General features: G+C 45.5%; 1 protein-coding gene across 2 annotated transcripts in view; it reads right to left on the reverse strand.

Annotated features, from left to right (window-relative positions):
- The window catches only part of Atg9 (autophagy-related protein 9), a 77274-nt gene that overhangs the window by 41667 nt on the left and 21256 nt on the right, over positions 1-14351 (reverse strand). For both annotated transcript variants that reach the window (XM_050186945.3, XM_050186943.3), the window contains exons 5-8: positions 13568-13714; positions 12157-12292; positions 8039-8141; positions 2312-2555 (exon numbers count right to left, since the gene is read on the reverse strand). In XM_050186945.3, coding sequence (XP_050042902.1) covers positions 2312-2555; positions 8039-8141; positions 12157-12292; positions 13568-13714 — 630 coding nt within the window. The remainder of the gene's footprint in view (positions 1-2311; positions 2556-8038; positions 8142-12156; positions 12293-13567; positions 13715-14351) is intronic.

Consider the following 14351-nt stretch of genomic DNA (forward strand, 5'->3'; position numbering starts at 1 on the left):
TTCAGGCCCGACAGTGGCAGATGCTCCACATTACAACAGCCTCATGCGGGTGTTTGCCGAGAAGAGGGGGGCTGGTGGAAAAGCTGGCTCATAGCGAGTTTGAGGCCGCTGTTGTCACTGTTAGCTCCCGCGGCATCAAACAAATACAGACTTTTGTCGCGTGAAATAAATAAATACTGCATGTTTTCTGCCCTTTTATGGCACTCTCTCGTAGTTTCGTTTTTGACAGGTAAGTGGGTGACCTCATGCTATTTCAGTTAAGCAGTACTACCATCTAGTTCGTACTTTTTCTTAGCTCCGGCCAACTATGGTTTAACGAGGTTTCATTGTACTGTGAAGCAGACTGCTGTTACAAACTGCGCACCCAGGACCGTGGAAGTAATGTGGGCCTGGCGGTCAGGAGCTTGACTAGCATGGAGGGGCCCATGCAGAGACGCGAGACAATCCATGTAATGAGTAACGAACGTTTAATTACACTGTTACGGAGTGGTCAGCGCTACAAGCTCCCTGACAGAGAATGACGTGCAGATGAGCTTGCTCAAAAGCTGAAGGCTGAAGTCCGTTGGTGGGGACGTCCTTTATAGAGTCCAGAACACCCTCGTTGGAGAAGGAGAGAGCAAGCACTCTCCATGCTCATTCTCCAACCACCCCTGGCGCAGCAGAGGGAGAGGCACCGACGTGCACACAAGCCTACAGACTCTGCCGGCATCTTCCCTGCCGAGGAGGAGGAGGAGAAGGAGCGAATGCACACACTTAGCTTAACCGTCATGCTTGCTGAAGGGAGACAGCACTGGCAAGCCTACGCAAACATCAAGGCGTCGTGTGTGCCGTGGGTAAGAAGGTGAGAATGCATGCACAAAGGCCAACGTCTGCTCACTGTTTTTCAACGACTGTGTGCTGTTCGGCATATATGAAATGTCCGGGCTTTCGCCATGGCTTTGGTGGCGTTACAGAAATTGTTCACCACACAGGCCCGTAGTAACATCAGCCATATGCAGTTTTTCTGCACTGAATAAAATGGCAATGCCACAAAGCAAAACTGCTTGATATCTGGTATTTTTTAATTCTTTCTTTGAAACCTTTACGAAGAGCCAGTTTAGAAGCTCTTGTTGAAAAGCTGGTAAGCAGTGGTGAATTTTTTAGAATGAACTCGACATCTTATTGCAATTTCCACAACTTTGCTTATCTAGAAAAGATGGTTATTTCGGAATGTTTTCCAGCTTTTACTACTTTTGAGTTAACGAGGTATTACTGTACCTTGGTTAGAGTATTACTTGCATGTGTGCTTTCATCCTTACCCTGCTTGCGCTAGTGAGGTGAGAGCTGCTGGTCACAAGGCAGCAGAATGAAGCTTCACTCGATCTCCAGATTTCCAGACCATCTGACTTAAGTAGTGCGTGCACCAAAATTTCAATACAGAATTTCTGAGAAACCTGTATGCGTTTACTTTGTAGCTTCGTGCTACTATACGAGTGGATGCCAATTTTTCTCTTTCATGTACTCCCCTCCACCTTGCGGGCTCCGCAGAACTGATTAGCCATTTTCGGCGTCCGAGTGCCTAGAGTAGTAGATGAATTCGCCTTTGCTCTGCGATCGGCTAGCCTCCTGGTTAGCTCAGATGGTAGAGCGACTGCCCCGGAAATGTGTTGGACGCGAAACATTTTTCTTCAACTGCTAGGCTTTTTTTTCTGAGAAACGTCTATGTAGCTTCATGCTACTATTCAGGTGGATGCGAATTTTCCCCTTTCACAGATGGCACTGTGGTGTGCACACATTACTCCTCTGAGGAGTAATTGTACATCGGTCACCAGAAAAGCGTTCAATTGAACACTGTTTACTGTGTTCCTCAGTAAAATTGTACAGTAAAAACCTTTAGACCGCTTATTGAGAAAGCCCTACGGTTTGGACTTGCCCTGCTGTTAAGGTAAGCATATGCATTATCGTTAATTCACTTACTTGGTGTGCACCGATCAATCAATGCACCCTCCTAGAGCTTGCCAAGCACTAAGTGCCACAAGAGAGCAAAGCAGCATGGGTTGCACTAGCGTCCAACCAAAACACATCGGTGGAGTTTACAGTGCCCCGGTCATCGGCTGGAATCGTACAGGAATCGCAAGAACACTTTGTGACTTTTTATTCCCACGTTTAGAACTGTGCATGACATTGTGTTGGTCACGTGCCTTCAGGACTGTGTGGTCGCCATCTGTGGTCATGAATATGGCGAACATTGAGCGGTTGAGACTGCCAGAAATACCAATTGCTAAAGATACAAGATCTGATCAATGAAGGGGCCATGCATGCCGCAACTTGCCTGGACAGCTGCTGTGCGAGGAGGTCCCGGTTGGCAGGCCGCTTGTACTGCTCCCGCAGGTGCCAGGTGTTCTCAAAGGGGGCGCCCGGGAACCAGAAGAGGATGAGCTCGAGGTTGTACTTGAGCCCCTGGGTGAGGTACACCACGGAGCCGAGCAGGGGCAGCGTGAAGTGCAGTGGCAGTACATCTTTGTTCACCAGTGCCACCATGTAGTTCTTGTAACGAAGGATGCGGTTGTAGATGTCTGCATTCAGAGATCAAGCTTGTCAGCATACCAGGCAGTTGCCCGTATTCTTTGTCAATAACTTTCTGGGGCCACCGATAGGCTAAGTCAGCTGACAGAATGCCTGTTGCTCCTGTGAGGTGCAGCGCAAGGCGCCATGCAAAAGTGTAAGTACTCCCGAAAGTTATTGACCAGAAGTACGGCCTCCGATCAAAAGTCTTGCAACTGGTTTCAGTGGCAAAGTTTGCTTTCAGCTTCTGTCAAAGGCCCATACATTAATAGCAGACAAGAAAAGCATGGGGGAACTTGAAGTGGTTTTTGCTTGCAGCAGGATGTGTATACAAATATATATATTTTCATATACAGGCACTGATCAATTATTAACCCTTTATTGAAAAATGCTGCCAACAGGCAACATACCAGAAAATTTTTTTTTTGTTTCTTTCTTAGTTGCGGTATTGAGTACAAAGTTTCTTACTAAATGTCTTCGGCCAACACTGAACGGCAAGCAGCAAGCGTTCTCTGTTGGTTTAGAGTTGGAACACAGAACGAGGGAGTAGTTTGCCACAACACTCTCTTGAAAGCACATTCTGAGGGGACGGACAGATGCGAGATCTCCGGCTGTAGTGGCATTGCACACACTATACAAAGCAAATAAAACGTGCACCTATGGTTCACATACGACAAAGGCTGTCTGCATAAATTCCAAAGGAAGCCACAAGGTACCTCGGGTGAAGCACGCTTCTTTTCTAGTCTGGATTGAATTTACCAAAAAATTGGCTTAATCAGAGTCGAATGAAGAGATTACTGCAGCCGCACTCTGTCACAAAGGCTTACTGGCACACTAAAGCATGCACTGGCGTGCAAACAGGTCAACCTGTGCGCAACTGTCATGCCACAGCAATGAACAGAAGTTGCCATAGAATGCAGGTTTAGTGCAACCACCAACGGTACATTCATTCTACACTCCACTAACCGATGGCTTTTTGATGCTCTCTGGTACTTCCCTCAATTGTGCATAGGCCTTGTCGTAATGGCCTTCGATGCTCTGCAATTGACGAGTCTGCTACATAGCAAACCCATTGAACATCGGGATTTTATTTCACACCACGTGCATATGGTACCACCATTGTCAGCAAGAGCTCTGTAAACGCGAAAGTACGATGTAATAAAAAATTAAAGTGAATGTTGAATATAAGCAAGCAGAAAATGCACTTATAACTACAGCACAATGCTTTTAATTGAACTTATGGAAAAATCTTAGTGACACTGTCACATTCATGCATATTTAATGACAGGGAGAGAGGTGCTCAAATTCCTCCTAAAATTTTGGCAATATTGAGGTTGCTGACTGTAGTTTTTTTGCAAGTGTAAAATGTAAATAATTTCTTGACTTTCCTTTGAATGCACTTGGGGCAACAGGCCATTGTAACAAGCTGTCTACAAGTGCCTATACCCCAGCAGCTGGAAGGCCCTTAAAAATTTTAATAGTGAATTCTTTGCAATCCTGTTGACTCATATGCTAATGACTTCTTAACGACCAAGCTATGAACATTAAAATTAGTAAAAATCCTCACGCGACAATAGAAAGTGGGGGGGAGGGTAATAGCTTGCATTTTTTTAATATAAACTTGAGCACACCTTGTGTAGGATACATATGAACTTACTGACAATGATTTGCCTTTAGGTGCAGCATACGAGTAGCAGTAAACTTGGAGAAACAGAATGAAGAGCAGCCCAGTGTTTATACATCACAGTAGCCTTTTCAGCAATATCGCTATTGCAGATTTTACCAGCTTCAGGAACTTCTGAATCAACTCTCATGAAGGAAGTACCCCTTTAATGTCCTTTCACTGACTTCCAAGCGAATGGTTGGAGACCGATGAGTAACTTCTTGGGGAAACAGAGCTTATTTTTCATTAAACCGTTGTGGTCTGTTGTCGAGAGAGGCTCGATAATACAACACGGCCATACCGATCCAATGTCAGGCGCTCTGCTGCTGGCAGCATAGCATCGCCACCTTCTAGCTAAATGCCTTCTACAGCGACAATTCTGAAGCTTTTAGCGAAAACATAGACTATTTTAGTGAAAAAGAACTATGTGCCTCCATGAGATGGAGATGGTGATTTTACAGAAGTCAACGACGAAGAAGAAGATGGCACGGGAGACAGCGGCTCTGGTAACGCACGACCACGTGCAACAAGCTGGCGAGCCTACATGGATAATTTTCCAGACTTTGCCCCTCTTCCCTTCACTGTCACGAAGTAAGAGCTTGTAATCTAAACTGAGTTGGGCTACTTCCAGCTGTTCCTCAGAGACCAGCTCACCGAGGAAATAGTTCTTAAAATGAACCACTATCTACATGAAAAAAAATCTAGAGTGCCGGCCTCCTTCCGAAGAACTTGATTTGGAAAGACTGGGAAAATGGGCCATTATAAGAATTCAAAGCCTTCCTAAGGGGTAATCACAAACATGGGCTTGAATCCCAAGCCAATACTGAAAGAGTACTTTAGCCAGGACCTTGTCAAGAACATGCTTTTTTCCCGCACGTTTTCCAACGCCAGAGATTTCTTCAAATCTTTTGGATGCTGCGCGTTGCTCAAAGTCTAGATGCCTCTTCAAGTCGACCAACTCGGGCAAACAAGGTCAGGGATGTTATACTTTACAGTGATGCGAAATGCAGAGAGCATGTCAACGCTGGCCCCCAATTTGCATACAGTCAAACCCATTTATAAGTTTAACAATATATCAGTTATAAGAATGAGAAGCTGCTGTACTGGCACTTTTAGTATGTTTTCTATGGTGAAGTAACCCCCTTACTACAAAGCCCCCAAGCCACATTATTGGTTATAACGATGAAGTCTGGCTGCTGGATGTGCGTGCCGAAAGGTAATGAAACGCGAAATCCGTAAAAAGAAAAGAAGGAAACGAGAAATTCGAGCTGCTGCATGATGGCCCGCTGCCCCAACGCCACTGCGACTTTTCCAGCGATCTCCACATCACCAGCCTCGCGCACCGCTCTCCCGTCGTCCTTCCACCCCTTGGAACATAATTGGACTGCGCCCATAGCTCTAGGCCATGCCACCTTCCGAAACACGAATGGAACATGCCAAATGCACTGCTCCAAGATTGCTCGCTGGCCCCTCGTTCTCTATTTTGATGTTTCATGGCCCCACATGCTGCGCAGTTCTGTCAACAGACGAAGCTGCGCGTGCTCGTCTTTGTTGGTTTCGTCAAAGTCGATCCTGGCCATGTGGTTTGTCAGCCTCGTTTAATTCGCTGCCAAAACGGAAGATAGCTGATCCACCAGCTGATCATCGGCTATACACAATGTTGCCAGCGAAAATAAAGTGCACTGCTATAGATTTGGAAACGAAGTGCTTCTAACTGATGTGGCGATCATCGTGAATGTGCTTGCATGGGATAGCGACTGTGACGGCAGCAGTGTTGACGCAGTAGGGCAGGCTGCCTCAATGTTGTCCTTTCAGGAAACCCTGCAGATGATCGAGTCCCTCCAGGGTTTCGTTTTCGCGAGGAACCTTCCGCGGCACAACGTGGAGCACATGGATGCCTTGGAGAAGAAGGATGTCTGCAAGCTTCATGCAAAGCATGCAAGGCTGACGGACACAAGAGTTTTCTTGTGCAAGCCAATGAGAAGTACGTGGCGAGATGCTGGTGGTGGTCTCGCCCCAGCGTTTCTTCTGGATTTCTCAAGCTGACAGGTTGCCGCGGCAAACTCCTTGCATTTTTAAAAGGTTCTTTGGGGCCACAAAAGTGACGCCTCGGTGCTCGCATATCGCTTGTAGCCCACAATCATTCTTTGTCGTAGTTATAGCAGTGCTATTCTTGAACACCAACAGCCACAGCTTGTTACATGCGATTCGAGCAAGTAGGAAGCAGAGTTAGTTAAACGAGTCAACACAATCTGCAGCCGGAGGAAGGTCGAGGGGCACTGGCCTCCTCGCCGTTATAGTTTTCTCAAAGCAGCTCTGCTATAATCCTATATTGATCTTTTTCATGCAACCTGGTGATAACAATTATCAGTTATAACAATAGAATTTTCGTGGCACTTGAATATTGTAATAAGTGGGTTCGAATGTAGATGAAAGCACCGTTGGCTTCAAGGGCCTAGTCTCATTCAAGTGTTGAAATTCTCATAAGCCGGATAAACAGGGCATGCATGTCCAGACTGCCTAACAGGCTGCATTTCTGCATTTGAGCCTTACTACGGTAGTGCAATGACTGATAGCCTCTGCCACCCCGAGCTCCCTTTCACATGCAGGATTGTTCGCCACTTGCTGCAGAAAGTGCAGCAAGCTGCGCTGGGTAGTGGCTATAATCTTTATACAGACAGATTTTACATGTCTCCACTACTTTCCGAAGAGTTACTTTTGTAGAGGGTTATTACTAACTGGGAGCGTGATGACGAATAGGAAACAAATGCCACAGCAGCTCAAGAAGAAGCTGTAAAAAGGTGAAGTGGCTGCGTACCAATAAGGAAACTCGTACATTGCGCTTACCTGGCGGGACAAGCGTCAAGTCACAATGCTCAGTTCAGATCACAATGTGTCTATGAAAGAAGTACCAGGGAAGTAAGTGGGAGGAAAGACAGTGACACTGGAGAAGCCTGTGGTGATATGCGACTACACTGAAAATATGGGTGCAGTTGACAGGGCCGATCCCTACTGTGCAAGCTACGCATTTTCCCACAAGTCAATGAAATTGGGGACAAAAAACTCTTTCTGGCTTCTCGAAGTTTCAATCAAACAGTTTCATTGTGATGAGGATGCAGCAGCTGAAGCAGGGACAGAAAGAGCAGCGATACCTGCAGTATCACCAGAACCTGATTGAGCCGCTGGTGGGCAACTCCAGGGCTCGCGCTAAGGAGCGGGGCCCATCTGCACGTTTGGAATGTGGAGAAAGGCTGGATGGAAGGCCCCATTTCATCTACAAGATCCCCGGCTGAAGCAGCAAGGACCGCGCTGTTTGCAGCGACCCCAAAACAAAAGGGTGCAGGAAAGAAATGGTGTTCTGCAAAACTTGCAGCATTAATCCAAGACTGCATCCAGAAGAAAGCTTTGAGCACTTTCACATGCTCCCCAAATATTGCTGGAAGACTTGGACACAAAAAGCAAATGCGAAAATAAACATCCTATAAGTTTTTCTTGCACAGTTGTTTTCTCTCACGGGGCCCAAAACTGGCAAAATAGTATTGCGCTCGAGTGGCCGGAATGTGGGTCAAAGTTTTGGGCCTCAAAGGGTTAAACTCGACACAATGTTGCTGAAATCAAAGAGCGCATCCAAATTCATAAACTTTACAGGAAATTAGAGTTGGCAGGTATGCAATACGATATCCGTTGAAGCTGTAGGTGAAGCAGTGCCCTCTTTCCCACTGTGTCTATAAGGCTATCAGTTTGAAAGCATTCAAAAATCTGACAGCAGTACTTGGCAAGATCATGCGAAGACACGCTTTAGACTCCACATAAAATGATGTGGGAACCCACCGAGCTCCGTCAGTTCCTGTTTGTGGATGCACATCTGCTGGTCCTTTTGCACTTCCAGCACCCTCCGCTGCACTTCGTGCCACGTCATGTTGTCCAGGTCGCTCTGCATGGCGGGGTCGAGATGGCAGCTTTTGTTAGATGGCACAGAGACGACTGTTACAGAAGCGGGGACAAGGAAAAGTAGAAACTGGCACAACCGAAATACTTACTGACCCTCCAAAAACTTCCCTGGCCATCACAGCCTGCCTGCAGCAGCAATGGCAAGGTTTTCATGAACACTGGACCCGCAAGATTTTCAAAGCAATGGTCATTCATCAGAGTTGTTATGTATTAACACAATTACAATGATGCTGGCTAGTGAGGGAACTGCTTATCTGCATGTTTACGGAGATGTTGCATTGACTTGGGAAATCCTGTCATTAAATCCTGCCATTATTCCTCCATGCGAGTCGATTTTTGGTAATTGTTTTTGTACACAGGAGCCAATAAATTTTTTCTGGCTAGCCCGATTACTTGTGGTCCCTACTGTAAGCTACCTCATATCAAAGTGAAATTGCAAAAAAAAAAAAAAAATTTGGGCGGCACAATATGGTTCATTAAGTTTTCTAGACTAAATCTGCAGGTACTGCATCTCTAATATTGCAGTTGCAAACAAAACAACTAGCTGCATCTCTCGTGGCAGGGAAAGTTTGCAGCTTTCTGGCGCTGTCAAGTTGACAAGCAGGCCTAAGAACAAAGTAATTTATTGTTTTTTCTTCCCCAAAATCTTTAACCTCACACCCCCCGATGCCAGCATTGGTACTGCCAGATGGTCCAAGAATGTCAGGGTTACAATGTTTACACAGTAGTGCTAGTATGATATGGCCACAATGAACAGTCAAGTTTATGCTCCTGTGCCTATATTTACATTCCATGATCTAAAGCACTACTCCAGCATTGTGCAACGCCACTTCAATTAACATTTTCCTGCAATAAACAATTAATTAAATTTAATTCTGAGGTTTTGCACAACAAAACCATATAATTATGAGGCATGCCATAGGAGATTAATTTTGACTACCTGGGGTTCTTTAAAATGCACGTAATGCATGATACAGGGGCAGTTTTGCATTTCAGTCCCATCAAAGCGCGGCCACCGTGGCTGGGATTTGATCCCGCAAGCTCGGGCTTAGAACAACGCCGAAGGCGCCACGGTGGGTGCCATAAGCAATGAGCTGGGCTTGCAGGTTAAAGAGACTTCATACCGCTACTTCGACTCTAGCGCCTAAATCCAAGTACATACCGAGAGTTTTTGCATTACGCCCCCACAGAGATGCAGCTGCCAGAACTAGGAAATGAACCTGCGTGTGCTCAGCAGCGAACTGCCCTTGCCACTGAGCCACCGTGGTGTAAAATGTACAGGCACCATACGTTTGAGAGCAATGCTGGCGAGTATTAGGGAGTGTTAGAAATGACGCACCCAAGCATTTGCATACTCAAAGCCCAACACTTGCTTTGTGTTCCTCTTTTTCTTGCACAGTGTAAATCGCCTATATAATGTAACTTGCTGGAGTTGCAAATAGCTGCACTAGAACCAAAACCACATTTCTGAAAGGCTGCACAAGTGTAAAACATGCAGAAAAAGCAACTATGCATATCTTAGAATCGAAGGATACGAATGGAATGTTTGCATCCGTTTAAAGTAACAGAAGTTAACCGGTTAATGACTGAGGACCTGAATTCTTCACACGAAACAGGCAAACTAAGACACATACGCACAGATACAAGAAGTTGCTGACAAACTTTGCAAAATCTGCTAGGTTATTTGAACACCACTGCTAACTCCACATAACCAAGGCAGAATGAGGACCAAACTTTAGGGACACTGGCCCTCATTTTTGTTGGAAAGCAGAGGAACCACCCTGAGAGGCACTGTAGACAAGTGCTGTAGCCACTTCGATTCGTTTTATTGACACATCAGCAAATCGCAACTTTGGTCACCAACTCCTGACGAGGTGTGCTGGTTAGACCTAGCCAGTGGAGGTGTCGGGCGGCACGCTGTGGCGGAAAGCTAACCCCAAATATGTTCGTACTCAAGGACTATTGGATAGAGATCCAACATGCAATTCCACACACGGACTCAACTGACAGCAGCACGCGTGAGGCAGAGTGTGGTTTCAAGAGTGGTTAGCCAGGAACTACTGCGAATATGTATAACGAGTTTGTATGTGCTGGTAGGGACAGTGGGAACTCGCACATGGACAACGAAGGTTCTGAACTGAATTTGTGGAACACAGCTTAAACAGACATTTTAGCAGAGGCAAGGTTGCACACACAATATCTGCACTTCGTGGCGTCATACACCACAACAGGCGAAGATGAAATGCACCTGTGGCCTCGACAGGCACACATTTTTTCATACCCGCCCCTGTCCAAAAAAATAATTGGAGACTGTATTCAGTTTCTGCACACAAGCTGAAGAGCCAAACAGAGTGACAATGCGCGCACACTTGGTGTGGAGTGCATGCTGCTAACAAGCGGCTAGAGCAAAGGTTTCTCCGTAGCCTAGGGCAACTTCCGTATGCCCATAGAGTGCATACATGCAATGGCAGCCTTCCCAATTTCTTTTCTCTCTTCCTTGCTCATTCATCCCACCTCTCCTCCTTTGCATTGCCCTCATCGCTCTCCCTTTGGCCAGTGCATCTCGTTGAGAAGTGTGCTGGCTGCCTCTCTTGTCTGCGGGATTGTCTGGCAGCTGCATTATAATCGGTAGTCAAACCTCGTAGATACAATCCTGTTTCGTATGATTTCGTGGTGCCAATGTTTGCGGTTGATGATGCAATAAATGACCCAATACAGTTACACTTCCTTGCTCGTTAATATGTGCCCGGAAAACACACGTTTCAGCACCAGCGTTAAGTATATCGCCAAACTGCGACTGTACAATATGTTTTCCAGTGGCTAGATCGAATGTAATTAAAGAAAGAAAGGGGTGTTTGAGAGCAGTAGGCGTGCACAATGGCAGCTTTCTTGCAGTAGTTGCCCAATTGTGTCATGTGAAAATGCTGCCACACACTTGGTTTCCTATTCCGGTAACAGCAAATCTCCTCGCATATCAGCTGACGTTACCATTTGCATATCGCAGCCAACTCATTGAAATAAGTATCTGGTAAGTGGGTGGCTTTTAGTTAACTTTCTTTTGCCTTGCAACAAATCGTCCCGGATAAAAAAAAAATACTAAGAAACCCAAACTCTTCACCCATCTGTTTCACAGCGCGTGGTGCAGGAAGTGTACTGCACGCTTTTAATAGGGGATAATCCAAACACGTCGCCGTACCCCGCTGCAGGCAGCACGACGTGAGCATCAGTTCCACTCTGGCGGCATCATGGCATGTATTCCGGTATTGCCCTCTAGTTCCATTTCATTTAGGCTTCCTATGATCATTTTAAATGAACAATGCGTGTTTCACGTTCATTTGTGCAGCCCGATTGACTGAGCCGCTGTCTCGGTGTCTCATGCCGCAATGATTCTTGCTGAGTGGGCATGTCAAAACTTCCATCAAAATGCTGCCCAATGAAGCTGCTGACACAGGCCAAATTTGTAGACCATGATTGTACGATTGCCGAAGCCACAAAAAGGACAATGTGCGTCTTGCGCCGAAGGCACCAACAGAGTGGCAGGTATCGGTGCCTCGTGCTGCAACACTTTGCGCAACGTCGCATTACATTTCACATTATGGCAGTTCAGTCTGCCAAACTTTCAACGACGTCCGATTATATGTTTTCGATGCTAGTACATTTAATTTCGCACTTTTTCCCAGAACGTATGAATGAGGTTCTACTGGATTTCGCCTCGCATGGCTGCACTATAAGCGGTATGCATATATACATTGAGTTGTATACGAGGATAAACGGGAGTCAGAAAAGTGCGGATTACGTCCTGTCTTGTACTATAAGCGGTTATGTTGTAAATGGTTTGCGCTGTATATCTCTTTGCATTTTTTTTTAACGTCCTCGTAAGTTCTTTTCGTATTCCAGTTTGTGTCCCTTAACTTTGGGTGCACAAAATGACAGATGTGATGGCAATAAAAATGACAGATGTGAGAGTGGGTGACCAAGAGCGAGCAAGGATTACTCACTGCAGATATGTGAAGGGCATGCACGTAGAAGGCGCGTATCTCGATGAACTGGATGAGGTGACAGGCAACGCGGATGGCCCTGAACAGCCAGTACACAGTCGCCACCACCAGGCTCAGCCATGTGAAGAACCCAAACCTGCATGGGCCAAGCAATATATAAAGGATTTGAAAGGTTAGATAGCTGACGTCATGCACAATTAGAGAAACTAGAAAAGTGGTTGTGTACAGTCATGGAGGTTTAAAAAAAAGTGCTGGAGGAGTCGAGATGACATCTTAAGACTGAAGCTGGACCGCTGCCACCTTACCAAAGGTACAAAAAAATGTTAGCGAATAGTGGGCATTACACAAAGTGCTTTCTCCCTACTCTGTGCTATTTAGGATGGTTAATTTTACTTTACAAATATTTTTCGACTTGTTTCTGTCATTGGTTTGAGAAGGAATCATAAATGTCTTGTCAGATTTTATGGTACATCATGATATCAATATGCAGCTAAAGTTAACATTTTAACCAGAAACCACAAGCATTTATTTTTCAGTTGGGCTAACATCTATAGTAATTGAGCAAAATAAAATGAGCTGTGAGCGGATTTCAGCTGTCGTGGCCCTCTTTCAGAGCAGAAATAAAGGCAAACTTTGGCTTCAACTGTACTTGCAAGTAACTGTGGAGGCTACCATTCCAGCAATTTCTTTTATACCTCTGTGCGTAGTCACTACATCCCAAGAATTCAAACATTGCCAATGACATACTTTAGGGGTTTCCGAAAGTAAAAGCATGCAAAGCACGAGCACAGCAGATTTGTACAATAGAGCAAAAGAGTGTCAAACAATGACTGTTTGGGCAAGGGGATATTAAACACTTGTGTTTTCAGAAGGTCTTTCACGGGCCAAGCTAGACACTAAAGTGAACATACATTAAGGGCACAGAATGAGCAATATTCGACAAGTTATAATCTGCTTACTCAAAAGAGGTGTTTCCATTTTACGCTTTTTCTGTAAATGTTTCATTTTTCCGTGATAGTGCCTGTGCAGCTTATCGACCATTTATTAGTAGATATTAAAATGTACTTGAGTTTTACGTGCCAAAACCATGAGTTGATCATGAGGCACGCCGTAGTAGGGGACTCCGGAAATTTGGACTACCTGGGGTTCTTGAACATAGACCTAAATCTAAGCACACGGGTGTTTTTGCATTTTGTCCACACTCTAATGCGGCTGCCGCGGGCGGGATTCGATCCCGCGACCTCGTGCTTAGCAGCCTAAGACCATAGCCACTAAGCAACCACGGTGGGTTATTGGTACACGTCAAAACAGGAAGTAACTCATGTGCTTTTGCCATGCTGTATTTACACCATTCACACCACACAAATCCCTTTGCAAGATAACTAATATAAATAAAATTAGAAAGCCAAACCTAGCAACACATTGGCCAGAGGGGATGACCACGTCACTCATGGTGACCTTTGTGCCATTGTGGGGTGGCGGCTTATTCCGGAAGAGCACAGGGTAGTCCACACAATTGATGAGGAACGTCGAGAACACCACAACAAACACGAACTTCCTGCAACGAAAGGAACAATGACAACACATTTACAAAAGATTAAATGTGCAAAGCAGTGTGTTGAGCCATGAGCTCCGTATCAACTCTGCTGAGTCCTAGCCAAATTTACAGGTCGTGTCTACCAATCAGGAACAAGAGCGGACTCTGTGACTCGGATGAAGGAGGCGGGCTTGCTCACTGTGTGCCGCTTAATTTTGCTACCATGTTTCTCATTCGTGTTCCCTATTAGCTGATTTAACTCTTTGCCTTTGCTGCAACGGACAAAGCTGGTGAGATGGAATGCATGTCTAGTTGCATTTGCCCACCATGCATTAAAGAAAATCAAGATAATAGTATTTGTTCTGTAGTTGGCATCCTGTATATTTTAGCTTTTGCTCCAAACTTAGTTTATATTTAACTACTCTCCAGCTTCCGAATAACCGAGAGCGATGCCATTGAATAAAGCGTGCGTTAATGAGGTCCAGAGTAACTAGACTAAAACATGGGCCAGACTTTCAGCAGTGCTTTTGTATATCATAGCTAGGTTAGGCATTATGTTACTTCAGATTCTTTTAGTAAGAATGCAGGCGGCATCCCATGCCGCTTACATGGCAATTTTGGTGGCCATGGTGCACCGCGCCAGCATAAAATTAGCAGT

The sequence above is a fragment of the Dermacentor andersoni genome, chromosome 2 (assembly GCF_023375885.2).
Source record: "Dermacentor andersoni chromosome 2, qqDerAnde1_hic_scaffold, whole genome shotgun sequence".
Lineage (NCBI taxonomy): Eukaryota > Metazoa > Arthropoda > Arachnida > Ixodida > Ixodidae > Dermacentor > Dermacentor andersoni.